This window comes from Tiliqua scincoides, chromosome 2 (genome assembly GCF_035046505.1).
Source record: "Tiliqua scincoides isolate rTilSci1 chromosome 2, rTilSci1.hap2, whole genome shotgun sequence".
Classification (NCBI taxonomy): domain Eukaryota; kingdom Metazoa; phylum Chordata; class Lepidosauria; order Squamata; family Scincidae; genus Tiliqua; species Tiliqua scincoides.
The window spans coordinates 174,616,579-174,638,371 of record NC_089822.1 but is presented as its reverse complement, the minus strand read 5'-3'; the positions used below and the strand labels follow the sequence as shown (position 1 = coordinate 174,638,371).

At 40.8% G+C, this 21,793-nt stretch overlaps 1 protein-coding gene across 1 annotated transcript in view; it reads left to right on the top strand.

The window, feature by feature from the left end:
• The window catches only part of SLIT3 (slit guidance ligand 3), a 534,848-nt gene that overhangs the window by 292,452 nt on the left and 220,603 nt on the right, over positions 1 to 21,793 (top strand). Inside the window, exon 7 of the mRNA XM_066612910.1 lies at positions 21,694 to 21,765. Coding sequence (XP_066469007.1) covers positions 21,694 to 21,765 — 72 coding nt within the window. The remainder of the gene's footprint in view (positions 1 to 21,693; positions 21,766 to 21,793) is intronic.

The window sequence follows — 21,793 nt, the reverse complement described above, 5'->3', positions numbered from 1 at the left end:
GGATTAATTTTTAAAGAAAGGTGTTTTTTTTTCTTCCTTGAATTTGCTTTTTGGAAACAGAGCAAGATACACATCTGCCTTGGCAGATTATTTTAGGCCAACATGCAGAGAGATTGTTGGGATTGATAGGTGGCTTCTCTTTTCTTTACCTCACCAGCTATCTGTAGGCACTCCAGCAGAAAGTGCTATCAGAACATCCACTAATTTCCCTTATCAGTCCCTGTCTCATTGTAGATCGCTGTAGTAAAAGAGCTGTGCGCTGGGAAAACATAGTGCTAGCAGTTTCAATTTCCTTTTTTGGAATTAGATTAGACATGTGAGAAGCTCCCGTGAAGTTGTTCAAACCGGTGCTTTTCAAAACTTCATTTCAGAAGAAAACAGGCTCTTAATGTGCTTTAAATAAATTTGGGGGCCTGATGTGAAAGACTGTTGACTACATTGCACCCATTCCTAAATGGCAACCAACAATGCTAAATCAAAAAGAATTGAAGTTTAATAGGGTGGCCTCCGTATCCATGGATCCTATATCCACAGATTCACTTATCTGCAGATCGGGTCCACGGACCCCCGCGTGCTCCCCACATGTGCCCCTCACGTGCACCCCCTCTGGAGGCAAAGGGGGCCCTGCTCATCTTACCTCTGGAGAGCCCTTTGAGCCCAGCAGTAAAGAAAATGCTACTCCTGATTTCTCCATGAAATTGGAAGTGACATTTTTAATACCTTATAAGGCTTTAGGAGGCTTGGGGAAGCCCTCTGGGAGAAACCAGAAGGGTTTTTTTTTTACTGTTGGGCTCAGTCTGAGCCCAGCAGAGACCGCGGATGAATGTCTGTGGCCTTTGCTGGGCTCAGGGGGACATTCCCTGGTATGGGTACCAGGATTTCCCTGGTATCTGTGGTTTCCCTAGTATCCATGGAACGGAACTCCCACGGATTCCGGGGCACGCCTATACAGTTTTATCACAGCATATGGAGATACTTGAGACAATCTTCTTACAGTTTCACATGCTAGAAATATGAGAGCAAAAACAACAGTGGCCAGATGGCATCAAGGTGACAGGCCTTCTATCATCTACCAGCAGCAGAGAACAAGACATCGGAGACTGAATTTAATACGTTGAATTTGTCTGAAAAATCCCTGATGGCTGTTAAGCTGGTTGCTTTAGGGGAGAGGTCAGGGGTATCTGTAAAACTACCTTGACTAGTATTTTCTTAATGCTGTAATCTGCTGCATATCATTGCAAATTATATTGATGAGCATTTCCATAAAACACAGGAACTAACACTAAAGCAAAACATCAACACTGGTGTAACAGAACTTAGGCTTTGTTGTACATGCTCATCCTGTTTTATATCCTCCTAAGTATGTAACTTTGCCTTCCTTGCCACAACCATTGTCTTCATTTCTTCCTCTGTTTTCTAAAGAAAAGCCTTTTAATTCTAAGGTCACTTTTCATGGTTTAATTTTTTTACTATTACTATCCCCATCATGTATATGACTTTGGGAGAGTCATTCCCCCTAGTTGTGATAAAATGTCTTTGTGATCAAAGTGGTTGTGATAAAAATGGGAATACTGTGATTTTCAGGTATGCTATTAAGTTCTGACCTGCCCAGACCCATGCACCGCATTGCACGACACTCTTTGAATGCAAAGTAGTGGAAGTTGCAGTGCCTGCAGTTTCAGTATAGTTGAGCAAAGTGCGCTTTCCTTGTAACTTCTACGTTTTATCAGTGTAGAGATAACTTTTAAGAATATGCAAAGACAGAGCTCAAAACATTCTGGGGCATGAAGCAGAATATTCAAATAATGTCCTTCCCCACTGTGGTGGTCAAAATATAATACTAAATAATTGACCGTTTGCTGACCTTTAATACAATCTCAAAATCTGCTGTCTGAGGCAGTCTGCTTCTCCCTGGATAATGGTAGAGCCGGACCTGAATTCCTGCATCAGCTGCCAAGTTTTCTTTGGTTTCGCATTGTTTCAAAATGCTATTTGAGGACTGCATTTTACTATTTATAGGTCAAAACTGTAAAAGAATCCCCCATTTTACTAGAGATTAAGAGTATCACCAGGCATAATGATCTTATCCATGTAATTTTAATCTTCACTAGCACACTTAGCACATGGTTGGCATTAAATGTCAAATAGTTGTGGGTTGTTCCTTTGGGTTCTAGTTGAAATGTGCTGCAATAGTGGTATGTCCAAATCCCATTATGAAAACTTTCCTGTCTCATTTCCTATAGAAAAGCTTCACTCTCCACTATTAATAGAGAACCAAGGCGTTCTCCATATTAGAATGCATTGTAGCTGCTTTCGAACCAAATTCTATCCAGCTTTCCAGTCCTGGTGTAGTTGTGCAATGGGGTGTGTGCTGCATCTTGTGGTGGGAGGGTAGTTATGGAGGCCTTCACAAGGGAGCCTTTGTTCCCTTGCCTCGGGGCTGCACTGCAGATGCACCGGTGCTGGAAAGTTGGATAGGATTGGGCCCTTCATCTCTGAAATAGCCTGAATTTAAGGGGAAATGTCATAATTTTGAAAACATTTGGAGGAGTGTGGGCATATTTTGACAAAAGGCTGTTGATGCTAACAATTCTATATTCATATTCATTGTTTAATTATTCTGAATTAATCCATGTTTTTGGGAATGTCCACCCTATTCGACTTGTATTGTGCTCATATGAGAACATTTCTATAGCTCTTTTTAAATATGACGACCTTTATAACCGAGTCAAATCAAGATAGCTGCTGAATATTTAGACTATGGTACACATGAATTTACTTACTTGTTATGCAGACATGGTCAATTTTTTTAATGATTCACAATGAGTAATTACCCCCGATTCTGCCTCTTTAATTTCTCTTGAATGTAAAAAAAAAAATGTGTTGTGTCTTCACTAGAAAAGCAATTAAAAAAAGAACTGCCACCAATTCGTGTATGGTATTTGTCCCCAGATTTCCAAATGATCTAATGCCAGATCCAATGATGAATCCACTGTATGTCAGAGTGAATTTAAATAACAATTTGAATTCTTTGAAGGTGGATTCTGCATAGAAACATTGCAAGGCCATTCTTTTGTTACCCAAAGTTTCTGGGAAACACTTACAATTACTTAATTTACTGCCATGCATTACTATTATCTTTTTACTACTCAAACTATATTTAGGGTCCAATCCTATCAAACTTTCCAGGGCTGATGCAGCCATGCCAACAGGATGCGTGCTGCATCCTGTAGTGAGGGAAGTAGTCCCAGACGGCTCCTTAAGGTAAGGGAATGTTTGTTCTCTTACCTCAGGGCTACAATGCAAGTGCATTAGTGCTGGAAAGTTGGGTAGGTTTAGGCCCTAATTTCAGATTTTTTCTTCTAAGAGCACCTTTATAGCCAGTTTTTACCCCCAAGAATGCCTCTTAGAAAAGTACTATAGTACTTTAATTAGTACTATAGTACTATAGTACTAATTAATTAGTACTATATAATTAATTAATTATATTAATATATAATATATATTATATATTAATATAATTAATTAATTATATAGTACTAATTAATATATATTATATAATATATTATATATTAATAGCACTAATACTTCAGACCTTTGCAGTTGTTATGATTGTCTCAAATCACAGCTATACAGTAACACAGTAGTAGTAATAGCTTCTAGTAGTACTAGACTTTCATATGTCATTAAATCATGGCCATAGTAGAACTATGTTTCCCAGCTATTGACTTTCTAGAGATGTTCAGGTATATCTAGAGACTGATTATATAGGCACACTGTAATAGTTAAGGTGATAGTTAAAGTGAATGGGATGTTTTAGCATTCTATCATTATAAAACCTGAAAATTCTCTTTATTCTATTCAACTATTCTTAGTTTGTGTTTTGAAGTTTCATGAGAAGTAAGCAAGAAATGAGCCTTCAATTTAATTAAGTTCCATTTTGATAAAGACCTAAGTAGCATGTCCCATTTGCTTTCCCTAAAGTGTGGAAGGAACTGCAACTGAATGAATTTGTTGTGTATCTTAGATTCATTCAAATAGACCAAATTCAAATGGACCAAATAGCTTAGATTTTGGTCTGAGATGAGAAGACATCTACTTTCATGGAGGAGGTTAGCTTGCTATGGCTTAGATTTCCCAGTTTGGAAGTATTTCTGCATTCTAGTTTTCTAGGATCTACATGGTATAATTCACTGGAACTATCTCATATTTATGGTGAATAACTTGGGTCAATCAGTTTCAGATTTACATTTGGCCATGCAGTAGTCCATGAACTGCCGCAATGCAGTCTCTGTGACACCATCTTTGAAGACCACTCAGCTTCTGCCAGAACAAAATGAGGTTGCTTGCGTGCTGGGCGGGGTTAGTAGAAGAGAGCGTATTTTATCTCTTCGCCAACTGCAGAGCCTGCCTATTCGCTGCTGGGTGTAACTCAGGTGGGTCTGTGGTATCTTAGAGCCATCTCTTCCCACCTCTACTGCAGTGGCATTTGAAACTCAGGTGAGGCACTTATCTCCTGACTTAAACTTGTGGGGATGGACTTTCCTTAGTGAAGGAGTATCCTATTAAATTTGAATATAAATACTAAAACCAGATAAATGATTTTCACCAGATTCATGATAAATATTTAGTTTATTTTCAGGCTTGTGGATTATTAACAGACAGTAACCTCAAATTGACTTAAGTTTATTAATGCTTTTTCACGTCTTGTATTTATTTTATGGATATTCCACAAGTGGATCACAGTGAGTATTCATCATCTACATTCAAATTTTTCAATTTGTTGGTTATATTTATTATATAATGCTAAATTAAATGTGTATAGCCAACATTATCAGGGAGAGACTTGAAGAACTGCATATCACAAGACAAATAAATGAACACAACAAGCTAAACTTATAGTGGAAACCAAAAGTTTGGAAATGAAATAAACCACGGGTTTGCCTTTAAAAATATTTTTATTTGGTTGATTTTATTTTGCAAAAATTTTATTTGTTGGAGCCAGGGAGGAATGTGTGGGAAATCCTCCAAAGCAAAATGTTATGGCTAGGTGAACTAGGTTGCAGGTCCATGCTGAATTGCCATTCTACTTCCAACTGACTTGATTGGTTTCGTTCTTGCACTTTCACTTTATGATTCTTTTCTCCAGTAGCAGAGATCAGTTTCCTACCCATGTCAGAAGAAAAAGAGCAATGGTTTCTAAAACAATGTTCAGTACTAAAACTGTAGCACTCTTAAGGCTTTGTGAATAACTGTGATGGAATATTAGAGCTTTGATAAGATGAAACAAACTTGACTTTAATCCTGTAGAACCCAGTTTTCAACACTCATGAGCAAGTCCTTTCTAGAATCTAATACATTTGTAAGAGCAAGTTATTGATCTTAAGAATGTTTGCTTTTTGATAACAATTGTTCTTCTAGTTCAGCAGTTCCCAAACGTCTTGGTCTCTGGAGCCCTTGCTATTCCTAACAGTGGTCTTGAGGGGCTCCAGAGATCCACAAATGCTGCTCTAGTAGAACCTGAAAAAGGACTTCTGAACAAATATGTCTGCACTGAGATATTGTATCCTTTTTCTTCCACCAAACCCATAGCTTATTTTTCAAATGTTCTTCTTCAGCGTGCCTTCCTTACTGGCATCATAAACAAACATGATTTGAATAAAGAATTGCTTTTGAAAGGTAAACTGCTTGTCTGACAAGCTAAGTTATATGGGCAGAAAGAATTTCTTCATTATTGGGATAGTTGAATCTGATCTGGTCATTAGTTTCCTTGCAGTTATTCATTCTTATGTTTGTTGGCTGAAGCTGGATTGCTAGTCCTAACAGAAAGAAAAAATATTATAGTACCTATTTTTCTTGTGCCTTGTCTTCATGTTCTGTGAGAATAGCTATTAATGTGGCTATTGGAACTACATGGTTTGCCCTACCCGCCCCTAGCAGCCATAGTGAGAGTATAGGGAGATCATCAGGAATAGCTTGTGTGCCGCAGTGCGACACTTGCTGAAGGGCAGCAGCTGGATCAGTGCCAGCCCTAGAGGAAGATGAATATTTTCACTGATATGGTCATAACGGTTCTGAATAGGTCTTAAAACCACTCTTGCTGTTCTTCGCCATACATAAAATGGCAAGGCAGATTCTTAAGGCAGCTATCCTGCTGCAAAACACAGACCTGGCTTGATAATTTGGTAGAGAAGAATCAAGAGTACTTTATTGACTGGTGTGTAGTGTGAATGTCTTTGTTCATTTAAAATGTTTTTAAGTGTGCACATGAACAGAATCGGAATATAAACTAACATTTAGGCTATAGCTTGTTCACTTAGGTAATCTGACATAATAAGCATAAGGGTTTCTTAAAAATACACATATTCATCTTTAAGGAAAGCAGGAGGTAAGTACCTTTTTCACTTTCTCCTTCAGGAGTAGAGTTACAACTGCTTAGGCTTTAGCACACCAGCAATTAATATGCCTTGATTTAAATTAATTTAGGACTATGACTTTGGATTAGGGGCTATATTTTTTAAAATCTTCATAATATAAAGTGTACCGCCTACATGTTTAAAGTGATCAAAGATGATCAAAGTTCATCCTGAACAATGGAGCAATTGCACTTAGCAGTAATAGATTGTGAAATATACCTTTTGCTAGGTTTTAAAGATAACCATAAACTATAAAATGTACCACAAGAATACTAAAATTTGATTCCTACAAAATATTTGCAGATCAGTAGGGTAGACTGGTATTAGAATATATAAATAAACTGAAGAAAATACAAATTGAGATGTAATTGAAAATTCATTGGTAATTGGTGTCCGTATATAAAGATTTTATGCATGTTGATTATTAGGATTTCATTACATGCACATTGAAATGAATGAACATTTTTTTTCCATTAATGTAAGCATTGAAATTAACTGGGAATAGATATTTTCCACATTTGTTGAGGGAAAGTAAAGTGTAGAATGTTAGCTGAACCTAGAATCTGGTTTTTAGACCACAAAATGTTTAGTTTAAAAAAAACCTGTATATAATGTGTGAGATGCTTGGTGTTTAGCATTTTAACTTCAGCACAATTGGGCAAGTATGTCGCTCATTGGACTCAGGACGCAAATTCTTCTGAATTTAAATGAGCAACTCTAATTATGTTATTCTGTAAGTGTTGCAGTTGGTAACGGGATATCTTCAAGGGAAGGCCAGTTTGATTTTTTTTTTTACTTCTCCATACTTTGTCAATGTAATGAAAATCTTGTCCTTACAACAAACCACATAGGTGAGACGTGGACATCATCAAACCTATTACACATTCCAACACTTACTTTGTTGTCTTAAATTTTGACCTATTCTTGGATATTTTTGCAGTACTGAATCAAAAAATGGCATTGTTTTTGCCTGATTGGCTGTAGTTTGGGGGGTATAGCATAGCCACTTTATATGCTGATTCAAGCAGTTTCCTCATGAGGAAGTCATGGCATAGGCTTCCACACAAGGAAGCTGCTTGAATTAGCATATAAGGCAGCTATGCCATATCCCCAAAACTAGATGCAGCTGGGCAAAACCGATACATTTTTGGATTTAGCATCCCAAAAATATCCTAAATTTTTCAAACATCCTTGGTTGGCATCCTTCAGTCTCAGAAGACTATGGTGTTACGCTCTGAATGGTAGTTCTGGAACAGAGTGTCCTCTCCAGTATGCGAAGCCTGGGTAAAGTAGGTATGGAGGATAGGCTGTTACCCCTGCAGCAAATCCCCCCTCTCCACGTCGCTGAAATGGTCCAATGGAAAGGCAGAGGCCAATACGGTTGGTTCCAGCGGCGTCGCAGGAGTTGCCAGAACGTGACTGTGTTCAGCCATGAACTGCCTCAGGGACTCCGGCTCCAGATTTTGCCTCGAGGTTGACTCCTGAAGCCTTTTCCATAACTGGATGTAGCCACAAGGCAGTGGAGGTTTGGGATCAGAGTTTTCCTTCTCTCAGATGAGCTGCCTTCCCAGGCTGACGAGTCCCATCTACCCGGTGGCTGTTTAGTCGCCTCTTACGACAAGTACAGCCAAACTGAGGGCCTATGCTTATCCCCAGCCCCCAGGGGTAACATCCTTAGCAACTAAAAAAAGGCGTGATTTTTTAGGCCTGTGCAAATATATCTTTCTCGGAGGTTTAGGACACAAAGCAACAACCATCTTAAGTGAAATGTTTGAATAGATTTTGAATTAGGACAAATGGCTTCCTTCCGTAAATGGAAGTCTTGCCCTAATGAGGAGAATAAAAAGGAACATAAACTGTGGCAAAAGAAATGTAAGAAGATGATATGGGAGGCCAAGCAAGACTATGAGGAACGCATGGCTAGCAGCATTAAGGGGAATAATAAAAGCTTGTTCAAATATGTTAGAAGCAGGAAACCCGCCAGAGAAGCGGTTGGCCCTCTGGATGGTGAGGGAAGGAAAGGGGAGATAAAAGGAGACTTAGAGATGGCAGAGAAATTAAATGAGTTCTTTGCATCTGTCTTCACGGCAGAAGACCTTGGGCAGATACCGCTGCCCGAACGGCCCGTCCTGACCGAGGAGTTAAGTCAGATAGAGGTTAAAAGAGAAGATGTTTCAGACCTCATTGATAAATTAAAGATCAATAAGTCACCGGCCCTGATGGCATCCACCCAAGAGTTATTAAGGAATGAATGTTGAAGAATGAAGTTGCTGATCTCTTGACTAAGATATGCAACTTGTCCCTCAAAACGGTCACGGTGCCAGAAGATTGGAGGATAGCAAATGTCACGCCTATCTTTAAAAAGGGAAAGAGGGGGGACCCGGGAAACTATAGGCCAGTCAGCCTAACATCTATACCGGGTAAGATGGTGGAATGCCTCATCAAAGATAGGATCTCAAAACACATAGATGAACAGGCCTTGCTGAGGGAGAATCAGCATGGCTTCTGCAAGGGTAAGTCTTGCCTCACAAACCTTTTAGAATTCTTTGAAAAAGTCAACAGGCATGTGGATGCGGGAGAACCCGTGGACATTATATATCTGGACTTTCAGAAGGCGTTCGATACGGTCCCTCACCAAAGGCTACTGAAAAAACTCCACAGTCAGGGAATTAGAGGACAGGTCCTCTCCTGGACTGAGAACTGGTTGGAGGCCAGGAAGCAAAGAGTGGGTGTCAATGGGCAATTTCCACAATGGAGAAAGGTGAAAAGCGGTGTACCCCAAGGATCTGTCCTGGGACCGGTGCTTTTCAACCTCTTCATAAATGACCTGGAGACAGAGTTGTGCAGTGAGGTTGCAAAGTTTGCAGACGACACCAAACTTTTCCGAGTGGTGAAGACCAGAAGTGATTGTAAGGAGCTCCAGAAGGATCTCTCCAGACTGGCAGAATGGGCAACAAAATGGCAGATGCGCTTCAATGTCAGTAAGTGTAAAGTCATGCACATTGGGGCAAAAAATCAAAACTTTAGATATAGGCTGATGGGTTCTGAGCTGTCTGTGACAGATCAGGAGAGAGATCTTGGGGTGGTGGTGGACAGGTCGATGAAAGTGTCGACCCAATGTGCGGTGGCAGTGAAGAAGGCCAATTCTATGCTTGGGATCATTAGGAAGGGTATTGAGAACAAAAAGGCTAATATTATAATGCCGTTGTACAAATCTATGGTAAGGCCACACCTGGAGTATTGTGTCCTGTTCTGGTCGCCGCATCTCAAAAAAGACATAGTGGAAATGGAAAAGGTGCAAAAGAGAGCAACTAAGATGATTACGGGGCTGGGGCACCTTCCTTACGAGGAAAGGCTACAGCATTTGGGCCTCTTCAGCCTAGAAAAGAGATGCCTGAGGGGGGACATGATTGAGACATACAAAATTATGCAGGGGATGGACAGAGTGGATAGAGAAATGCTCGTTACACTCTCACATAACACCAGAACCAGGGGACATCCACTAAAATTGTGTGTTGGGAGAGTTAGAAGAGAAAATATTTCTTTACTAAGCGTATGGTTGGTCTGTGGAACTCCTTGCCACAGGATGTGGTGATGGCGTCTGGCCTGGATGCCTTTAAAAGGGGATTGGACAAGTTTCTGGAGGAAAAATCCATTACGGGTTACAAGCCATGATGTGTATGCGCAACCTCCTGATTTTAGAAATGGGCTATGTCAGAATGCCAGATGCAAGGGAGGGCACCAGGATGAGGTCTCTTGTTATCTGGTGTGCTCCCTGGGGCATTTGGTGAGCCGCTGTGAGATACAGGAAGCTGGACTAAATGGGCCTATGGCCTGATCCAGTGGGGCTGTTCTTATGTTCTTATGGCATATTGATTCATGGTAGGAATATTTAAAGAGAGAAGAGATACTATGACTCAAGAAGAGGCTTAAGAATAGATGTACTATTATGGAATAGATATTTCAGAGGTCACTATGAAACTATTGATATTAGAAGTGGTCACAAATAGTAATTTGTTGATATAAGAAATGGTCGCAAATAGTACGTTAGAACTTTATAAACCTCCTTCTGTGAACTTCAAAAACACCAGAATTCCTATTTCTTATTCATCACACATGTACTGTTTTTGTTTTTCTTAATAACATGAATAAAAACTACTTTTATATCTGTGACCACTAATCACCCAAACAAGAATCAACTCGTTCCTCTACCAGAGTACTTATTAAAGTAAAACTATGATATCACAGTGAGGTAGTCATCTACTCTTTTGTTTTGGTGGAGATACCATGGTATAGGATCTTCCCAAAAGTATGTGTCTAATATAAAATGCATTCTGTGCAACTTTTCAGTAACCTAGGAATGTAAAATAAATGTTCTCAAATAAACTCCATTCTCTGTCCTAGATGAAGCCAATATAAACATACTTTAGATATCTGAGATACAGTGGTGATTCCATAGCCTATGTGGCTAAATAAAATTGTACTGAAATAAATGCCTTTCTCCCCTAGAAGGGTATTACATGGATTAATATTGTTGTATTGAATCCTACAGACCTACAAAGAATGAGAATGTATTCATCTCTGACAGAAGAAGCAAATAAGAATCCATCAGTAACATAAAAAAACTCTCCTATTTTCAAGACGTAATATTTAATTTTTAAAGCTAGTCACATGAGTCATTTAATAATAAGAGGGATGATGAAAAGGCTACATTCTTCCACTCCATTCCCTGCTCGATTTGCTCCAGAAAAATTAAGGCAGCAAAATTGGATGGGAAATATATCTGAGTGCTCTTAATGGAGTTTCCATTGCAAATTGAAGGATCAAAGATGGTAACACTAAAATTATGCAGGGGATGGACAGAGTGGATAGGGAGATGCTCTTTACACTCTCACATAATACCAGAACCAGGGGACATCCACTAAAATTGAGTGTTGGGCGGGTTAGGACAGACAAAAGAAAATATTTCTTTACTCAGCGCGTGGTCAGTCTGTGGAACTCCTTGCCACAGGATGTGGTGCTGGCGTCTAGCCTAGACGCCTTTAAAAGGGGATTGGACGAGTTTCTGGAGGAAAAATCCATTATGGGGTACAAGCCATGATGTGTATGCGCAACCTCCTGATTTTAGGAATGGGTTAAGTCAGAATGCCAGATGTAGGGGAGAGCACCAGGACGAGGTCTCTTGTTATCTGGTGTGCTCCCTGGGGCATTTGGTGGGCCGCTGTGAGATACAGGAAGCTGGACTAGATGGGCCTATGGCCTGATCCAGTGGGGCTGTTCTTATGTTCTTATGTTCTTATGTTCTTAAGAAACAATAGCAACTTGCAGGGACAAGCTTAGAAAATTTTTGACTGAAAAAGAGCTATGTTTATGCTTTGCAAAGTTCAGGGAAGGTGAAAGTGTTTGTATGTGTCCTAATCTGTTTGGCACTTATTAAATAACACTATCTACAGTTTCATAATGAGTGTACACCCTGTCCTGTTGGGTGAATACCGTTGTAAGCAGAAAAGATGCATGGGAACTTCCAAGTGTCAGTCATCAACTATTTGAAACAATTATTGCTGTACTTAAGCGATGTTCTGTAGCAAGATGACTAGTTGCCTGAAACTGCCATTTTTGACTGCTAGTGATCTTGGAAATACCAAGCCAGAAAGATCTCATAGCTACTGTTGAGCCTCACTGATTTCAAAGGAATTCATTTAAAGGTAAATGTAGTTTCTGTTTTTTTTTTTATTTTAACCAGACACAAGGGGCTGTATCTTTCTTCAAACTACCAATACTAAGTAGTGTAGCTAGAGGAGGGGCAAAACTGTAGGTACTACAGGCACTGCAACGCACCATGAAAGTGGCCCCTCCCGCTTGCTGTAGGAGCCGTTCTAGGTAGTGACTGCAACATGCAGGAGATGCTGTTTGGCTCGGCAAGCACCTTCGTGTTACCGTTGCTGCCCGGAATGGCCTCTTTGCATGAATGAACCTGTTGATATCAAGTATAACACATTCATAAGTCTGCCTTCATTCATAAATATATTTATTTAAAGGTGGGGATATCTTTGTATTAATACTTGGGGACTAATAATATTCTCTCACCATTTTGGCAATGTTTTTGAAAAAAGGAGATGGGGACTGGGAAAGAGTTGCATCTGAGACGCAAGCACGTGGGAAGCAAATTAGCAGGATGATGTGTTTATTTTCACATATTTTAAAGTGACACCTGGAGACCATTTAGCACTTGTATTATTTAAAAATAGTACTAAGAGGCTGTCAAATGGATATAGCAATTGGACAAGTAGTGAGACAAAAATCCCAGCTGTTACTAATTTCACTGCTAATTTAAGGTGTCAGGTTAGAATTCAACTACTATAAGTCATGGACGAAGGCCCCTTGTGACACTGTTGTGCTTTCCTAATCATTGATGCTTGTGGAGTAATCACTTGCAGCGTCACTGCTGGTGGTGCATTGTATTAGGCTAAGAGCTGTCATACTTTCTCACAGTCTGCATTTTTCTCACAGTACTTTTTCTTTATTTTCAGATTGGTTTCATTTTTTCCTTTCTTCGATCCCACACCCACCTAGCACCACCTTCGATCCCACATCACCCATCTCCTCCTCCTCTTCCCCCCCCCCAGCTTGTTTGTGCTTGTGTGTGCGCTTTTTTCCAATCTCTTGTTCCTATCTTTTCTTTCTATGACATTTTTTTCAGGGATGGTATTTCAGGCATTATGGAGAGACACTGCCATTAACAAAAGTTGTTAGTGATATGTGCTTACTGTTACTATGCATTTTGCTTCTGATATGCTGCTATTTTTTACATGCTTATTCTTTTATATGTTTAATTTTATGCTTGGATGTTGTAAAACATCCATTACAATCAAATTGATCACAGAAAATGTTTTAATTGGACAAAAAATATTTTGAATACCTTAACGTTATAATGTTTAACGACTGAAAATTACATTGCCCAAGACCATTATGTGAACTTGTTTTCGCATCCCAGCACACACACAAGATTTTTCTTAAAAGTTGCCTCAGTCCATCATAATATCTACAGGCTCCAACCCAGAATGCCAGGAATAAAGCCAGTTTTATTTAATCTTTTTTATTTGCTACATAAAGTGGGCCCTCCTTATCCGCGGGTTTGGTACCCGCAGATTTGACTCAACACTGGCGCCTACCCACACTGGAGGGCCTCACATGACCTCCTGGATACATGAGGAGGCCGCGTGTGTCAGAAGCCAAGGCGTTGGCTTCCTCACAGTAAAGCTGCTTGAATCAGCTTCTAAGGTGGCTGTTCCATACCCACAAAATGAGAGCCAGCTGGACAAAAGCGATGCCATTTTTTGCTTCTGCACCCCAAAATATGTGCTACACAGTGGAAGTTATATGGCTAGGGCTGCAATCCTAACCACACTTTCCTGAGAGTAAGCCCCGTTGAACAAAATAGGACTTACTTCTGAGTAGACCTGGTTAGGATTGTGCCCTAGGAGCAGTATACCTCTGATACTAGATGCTTAGGCCAAACAACAGAGGAAAGTGCAGCACCATCATGGCCCTGCTGGTGAGTAGCTAGAGCAGCCATTTTCAACCACTGTGCCATGGCACACTGGTGTGCTGTGAGTGGTTCACAGGTGTGCCACAGGAACTTGAGGGAAGGTCATTTATTAGTAGGGTCAATAGGGATGTGAGGCCCCCACTGGCAGCATGGTGTGCCTTGGCAATTACCAAAAACCTGATGGTGTGCCTTGACAGTTTTAGTGCCTAGTCAGTGTGCCGTGAGATGAAAAAGGTTGAAAATTGCTGAGCTAGAGGTAGCTGATTATCAGCTTTTGGAATAGAATGCTAGGCTAGAAGGACTTTCATCTGACTACATGAACCCGTGTTCTAATGTAACAGCTATACCCTGAATTTTGACTCTTATGCCTCATATGGACTGAAAATAGTTTCTTTAAAAATTTTTCTTTCCCCACATGTATTCTCTTCTTCCAGTTAGCTTTCTACAAAACATTCATTTGCTTCCTAGAATTCTCCCTCTTACCCCAAGAAAGTCCTAGCCCCTGTTTTTCTCTCCTTAGTCATGTCAGCTCAGTGTTTGGCATTTGTACACAATGGACTGTGAATAAGTGGGGGGGGGGGATGATGCCCATAGTGAGTCCAGCCACTGCTACAAATGCTGGACAAGTCACCATTCTAGTCCTCCACTAAACTCACCCTACCTCTTTAGTGAATTGTGGCACTCAAACCCTGCGATGTTGCATCCCTGTCTGCATCCCTAATCTTTCTTAACAAAGAATAGTGTGTTCCCCTGTACAGAATTCCAGTCTTGTGTGGGGAGACAGGTAGAGATTCCTTTATAAAAGCTATCTGAGCACTTGCATTGGTTATAGCAGTGTTTCTCAAACTGTGGGTCGGGATCCACTAAGTGTGTCGTGATCCAATTTCAGGTGGGTCCCCATTCATTTCAATATTTTATTTTTAATTTTTTTAAACTTGATGCTACCCTGGTAAATGACTGTATTTGGGGAAATGTCACAGATCTGTACGTTTAACAGGCTACTATGAACATACTTTTAACAATGATAGTCTATGAGACTTACGCCTGGGTAAGTGTGGGTAGGATTGCAGCCTAGGATTGTTAAGAATTTTCCTGCTTGATGATGTAACTTCCGGTCATGACATCACATCTGGTGGGTCCTGACAGATTCTTATTCTTAAAAGTTGGTCCCATGTGCTAAAGGAGTGAGATCCACTGGGTTATAGTTTAAAACTTCTTGATTAGTTCCTTGATTGCCAGCAATCCCACTAAAATCAATGACATTGATTTTTTTCTGAAGTTGTTTTGCCCTTAAGATGGTCATTTGGCATACATTGTGTGCTGGATAAAGTAGGTGCATATATTCATTTTGGAGAATTCAGTTAAGTTATTGTAATATATATTGCTATAAATATTTATATATATTGCTATATAAAAATGTTCAGCTGTTTTCAAACTAAATTGTGTTAATGGCATGCAAATTATGTCTAACAGTTTACTAAGTCAGTTCTTGGAATGCTGTAAACTTGCATCTGTTGTGGACAGGTATGTGCAGAAACACACATTGTATTGTTGTGTTGGGGTCAATTACATGGCATTGTGGACACCACACACACACACAGACAGCTAACAAAGTGCACTGTGATAAAGGAGTGATCTAATTGAAGGAGACAGAGAGAAATGTTACACTTGTTAGTTCTCCTATTGTTGCCATTACTAATAAGCCAGTCTCAAAGGTCTGTGTCGTGGTCTCAGAGCTACATGACTCTTAATATACACTGAACATTTGTTCTCTGGAATAAATTACCGCTCAAGAAACTTGCCAAAGGCTGGTTCTAAAGTGATAAAGAAATTAAGCGGGAAGTGCAGGCTGTTCAACAACACAGAGTTTACCTGTTACAAAATAGTCTTGTAGTTGTCTATAATCGGATCTCCTGAAAGTGCAAAGTTCTGTACATGTAAAGCTAAAAATAACTACACTTCAACCTAAAAATTACTCTTTTTTGGGGAGAAGTGGTTGAAAGCAGTATAAGTGCAAGTATAGCAAATGAATGAATCATTGTTAGAAAAAATGTAAGTACACCTGCCCCCCTGTCAAAAAAAAAAAAAAAAAAGCCCCAAACCTACCCTGGTGCATTCTTCAAAAAAGGGCACTGATTTTCATTCTAGACATGGCAATAATATCTGTAAAACATTTGAGTACACCTCCCAATGTTTAAGCAGAAGAAGTGAAAGTGCATGATTGTGTATTGTTGCTGCACAGCATCGCCTGTGGCTTTGTGTTGCTTTACAGAATGGAATTGTGCTGAGAGCTATAACAGAGCCAAATGTCATACAAAAAGCAGCCTGCTGCTTATCATCCAGAGACTTGAATGGCTAACAGCCCCCTGGTAATCATGCTAGATGCTCATTAGTGCTGAACAAGCACTAATCAAAAATTTAATCTACCATATCATTTGTCAATTTGATTAGTTGTTTGTGGTAATCGGCTCCAGAAATCAAATGTAACAGAAAATCAGAGGCTGTATTATATTCTGAAACCAAAGTCTCCCTCCAACTCTGACCCAGTGGGTTGGAGGGGGGGAGTTATAAAATGCACATCAGTTCAAAACCCATGTAACAAAGACACATCATGCATATTTAATTGGTGCATAGCCATGTCCCTTGAGAATGAGGCTTCTGCAGTACATTTTTTCTTCTGCTGTGAGGAAACAGACTGGTTTTGCTATGGCATAGAGCGATTGTAATGGACCTTTGAATGGCGACATGACAGTCTCTGCAAATTCATTGTGCACTTACTTCACTTGCTACAAAATTATATATCTGTTCATATTGTCACCTGTCACCTTGGTTAACACAGGCAATTAAAATACAAATGTTACTTTCCATCATAGTTTTTTCCTGATCTTGTAGGAGTAAAATTTAATCCTTGACCATTATGACTCCCACAGAATAATTTCAGTGCTGGTAAGATGTTGTAAAATGTTTATCATTGTGAAGTCATGAACTTCTCTCATTACAGTTGCATTACTCACGGATGCTTGTAATTGCTTACATTGCGTAATTCAAATGAGAGAAATGGAATGAGCACGCTCCTGATAGCTACTTGCAAGGAGAGAAGAGAGTCACCCTGCCTTTTTGTCCACCAAGTATTTATCTCCAAACTGTTGGGAGTCAATTTTACCATTTTTTCAATCATTGGCTATGTGTTTAGGATTGCAATTTAGTCTTGCAACATTTGAAATGATATTTTCAAGATTACAAAATTCAATATTTGTGTTATTTCATATACACAGGGTGCAATCCTGACTCCCTGTTAGGCCTAGGAGGGTCGCAAACATCTCGTAAAGCACGTTTGCACCTTCTTGGGAGTGACATGCACTGGCCACTGGAGTTTGTATCCAGCCTCCACGCCAACTTGGGAAAGGAGGGTTGCATCGGCCGAGCTTGGCCGCAGGGGTCTGGGGAAGAGGCAGGAAGGAGGCTTTCCAGGGAGGGTGGGGAGCCGGAGGTATGGCTGGGACCCAGCTGTTATGATGAATCCCAACCCTATTCCCCTGCAAGCAGCTCTGTTCTCCTCAGACTTATGCTACCTCCTGAGGTGGTGCAAGTCTGAGGAGATACATTGGGGCCATGGTGGCTTACCCAGGGTAAGGGGAAGAGTTTCCCTTTACCTCTGGCTGAGCCACTTCTTGCCTCAATCTTGTGCTGGATACAGTGCAGGGCTCCTGGCTGCAGCCCTGAGGTAAGAAAGCAACTGTTCCCTTATCTTAAGGAGACCACCATGAGAGCCCCACCACCACCACCACCACCACAGAATGCATTGCATGCCCCATTGGCATGGGTGCTGAAAAGTTGAATAAGATTGGGTCCAAAGATAAATGAGTTTTGTTGGGTCCTTGGCTTTGGGTTGCACTGCAGACCAAAGTTAACTGTCACTTTCTGAGTAGCTTGAGATTGTGCCATTGCAAGGGTCACTGCAGCAGACAGCAAGTCTCCCTGGACAAAGTGGGGAGAGTCACAGAGAGAAAGAGGGCTATGAATGCAATGGAGGCAGTAGCCTTGAAGGAAGCCAGGCAAGGGAACAGGATTGCTTTCATCCCAAAAGGAGGAAAAGAGAGAGGAGATGAGGGCACATAGAAAACAACCTAAGGAAGTTGACTGCCCAGCAAGTCATGGCTATTGGCTGACTTCAGTAAGTCAGTAACACTCAGGAGAAGGAGAAAGGAGAAGAAAGAGAGTGAAACTGGAAAGGAAAAGGGTTGTGAAACTACCATTCTGGGTGCAGCACCAGCAGTTTAATGCTACAGACTCAGCAAGGCAGGATATGAATGGATTGGAGGAACCAGGAACTGAGTGGAGAATGAGGAACAAGGGGCAGAGAACACAAGGCTCTGAAGCCAAGGTTTTTGTAAGTTTTTGCCTCATAGAATCCTATGGGACTCTTAGGTGTGGTGTATCAGTCATGGTGTTCCTATTAGGACAAGAGCCAGGAGGTGTTCTGCTTTTGTCTCACCCACCCAGTTGGGGGATGTGGTGGCTAAGTGAACTGCAGCTAGAAAATCTTCTAGATCAAGGGCTAAAACTTTCTTCATCAGGTGGTTGCTGAGGATGTTTGGACATGTGAAACCTGGACTTTGATTTTCAGAAAGGGTGGTCAACCATTAAATCTGTTGTTCTAGCAAGAGTTAGAATTGGAAACCTTCATTTCCATTTTGAAGGCATGAAAATGACATGAGTTTTTAAGCTATAAGCAAGTTCTGTCTCAATTTGGAGCACTAAATTCCAGGCTTAATTAAGGAATGTGTGTGTGTGGGGGGGGGGGTGATTACATGACTTGAAATCAGTGTGTAGCTTTCCTGGCCTGTTTTGTTCAAAATGTGGCCTTCCTGACCAGAGAATCTGTGGCATCATACCAGTTAATCCTTCTGATAGATAACTTACTGGTCTGTCCCTTGTATTGGAATCGCGGAAGATCTGGCGAGGAGGTAGGGTGTGGTGTCAACAGTGGCCCCGTTAAGGGTAAGGCCTGGGCATCCAGCAGAGAGTGTGCTGCACAGCTGCAGTCACTGGAAGGCAATAGGTCCATCAGGCATAAAAGCACCTGATGAAGGGACAGTTTGGTGTGAGTAGCAGAAGGAGGAAAGCTTGAGGAAGGACAGGCTGGAGACATGGACTGAGGAATTGATGGCCAGTAGACTGCTGATGGACTGATGTGTGAATGGACTTTGGAAGCTGCTGGAGCAGAAACTACTGGAGACACTAAGACTGGTGTTTGGCTGCTGTGCCCAAGATCTGCTGAGGACCAAGGGGCTGCTGTAGTGGCGGGAGGCTGCTGGCAGGAAGGAGGACCTCTGTCGGTTAAACAGGCAAGCTACCCTGGTGGTGGGGTCCAGCAGTACTGCAGGGCAGAACCAGGGTCATTTTTGAGGAAAGAAGGGGAGCTAATTAGCTGAAAGTGGGCATAGTTCTCCAGGCGGAGCTTGGACTGGGAATCTGGCAGAACATCCCTCCAGGCAGGTGCTCAGCACCAAGTATCGAGGTCACTATTTAAACTGCCCTTAGTAGCAGCCCTTTCTGCTTTTGAGTATAGCTATTGCTGTCTCTGCCTTAACCTGTAAAATACAGGTCCAGTCTTTTTATGCACTGATTTTTTAATCCACGGATTGAACTCAATACTAATGGACACTGCAAATGATAAGGACCCTGCTGACCCCTGAAAAAGGGGGGAAACACCCCTTTACAATCCTTGTTCTAAAAATTGCTTTTCTGGGAAGTCAGATTATTAGAACTGCTATTTTGCTGCTTGCTCTGAGAAAAGCGACCCCCTCCCCTCTCCCTGGTTTGCTGAACCAAGGAATGCAGAAGTGATTAATCAGCAACCAGGAGCCATGGTGAAGGGAAGGGGTCACATTTCTCAGAAGGAGCTGCAAAATAGTTCTCATTAAATAAATGTAAGTGGACTGTGATGATTAACATAAGCAAAAACTATTGTGTGGATATCTGCATATGAATGAAAAATGTTGATCAAAGGTGTTTTGCAAAGGGGTTCCCAAAGTTGCTAAAAAGGGGACTCGCCTTTATGCAAAGGGAAGAAAGGTGCACCAAAGCCCTCTGTTTCAGATCAGCAGTATCACCCCCACCCATAAGCTCTGCTTTTAGAATCCCTTCATATCTACCATCCTAAATACTAGACCATCTATAGTCATATTCCCCTGAATTCTAGAAACTGGGCACACACAAGTGGGAATACTATTGAGATCTTGTCCTGACTGTAAGTTTTCCAGGAACATTTGACTGTCCAATGTTGGAAATAGCATGCTAGACTAGACTGAGATAAATGAATTGCCTGAGGACACAAACTGAGTACAATGCAGTGAGGAAATTCTGAGTTCCAAATATCAATTACCACTACTTTGTCCAAAAATGTCCAGGAGTATTTTCCCCATTTACAATGAGTTTCTCTTTCCAGTTCCCCCCATATTATTTCTTTTGTCTTGTCCCCAAAATGTCTTCTTCCTAAACTAAATTTCCCACCCAAACCATAAAAAATCCCAATTTTTCTTGTTTAGTCTGCTCCTTATCTCCTTCACTCTGACCTAATGAAACCTCTTGTTGTTGTACTCTTGGTTCAGAATCCATTTTAAATAGCCAAGAGAACAAAGGTGCAAGATTTAGAGGCAGCTGCTATTCAGTCTCTAACCACTCATTACTATGATTCACTCAACCTTCATAATTCATCTGTATTCCATGATAGTACTATAGTGCAAACACCCGCTCATTTTAACATGTTTGTTGACGGAATTGCTGCATTGTTTTACAATAAAAATTTTGAACACTGATCATTAGATCAATATTTCTCAACCAGTGGTACAGGTACCACCAGTGGTACTTGGGGTGGTTTCTGGTGGTACTTGTGGAACCCCTGGACATTTGCCACCCAGCAGGGAGACCAGCAACGTGATGCGACAAACATTGGTAGCAGGCTCGGCTCGGTGGGCAGAGCTCCAAAGCATGCTTTTCATGTGCTCTAGAAAGCCCTCCTTTCCACCCTAAGCCTCTTATTGGTGTTTGTCATGTTACGTCTGGTCTCTCAACCCAGAAGTAACTGGCGGTGATGTCATCACCAGTTACTTCTGGTAATATTTCCAGTAGGTGGACCAAACAAAGTTGTATGGTGGGGAATAAATGTTGAGAAACACTGCATTAGATCATCATTATGTGAGGGCTAGCTGATACTTTATTTTTTTTTATTTGTTTTTATAGTTGTATGATTGTTATTTTGTTTCAGTGGATTGTTGCTGCCTTGGACATCTCCTTCTTAGGAGGGAAAGGTGTGGGAGATATGTTTTAATAAATAAATGCAATTCAGGTTCTCTTAAGAATTTTCTTAAGATGGGAGCTCTCTGCATATTCCACCTGATTGCACCTGTATTGAATACTAACCACAAAACTCTCTATAAGGAAGTCTTATATATCTGTCTCCATGCTTCCACATACATAGCTGGGAAGACACCACCAGGAATCTTTCATTATAATCTAATGTAGGCATTGTACACCTCGCTATGCTCAGCTGGTTTTTTTGTGTCTGTCTGTGCATAGATATTTACAGTACACATTCCATTTTAACTACAGTCAGATTGCTCCCATGGTATTTTTTTTTTGCTGATTATAGTTTGATTCTATAAATAGTGCTGTCAAAATAATGTAAATTATTGAATCCATCTGTATTTTTTCCCTTTTTTATAGTACCCTCAATAATAACAACATCACACGCATCCCTCTCACCAGCTTCAACCATATGCCAAAGATCAGGACCTTGTAAGTACTGTACTCAATTCTGAAACTC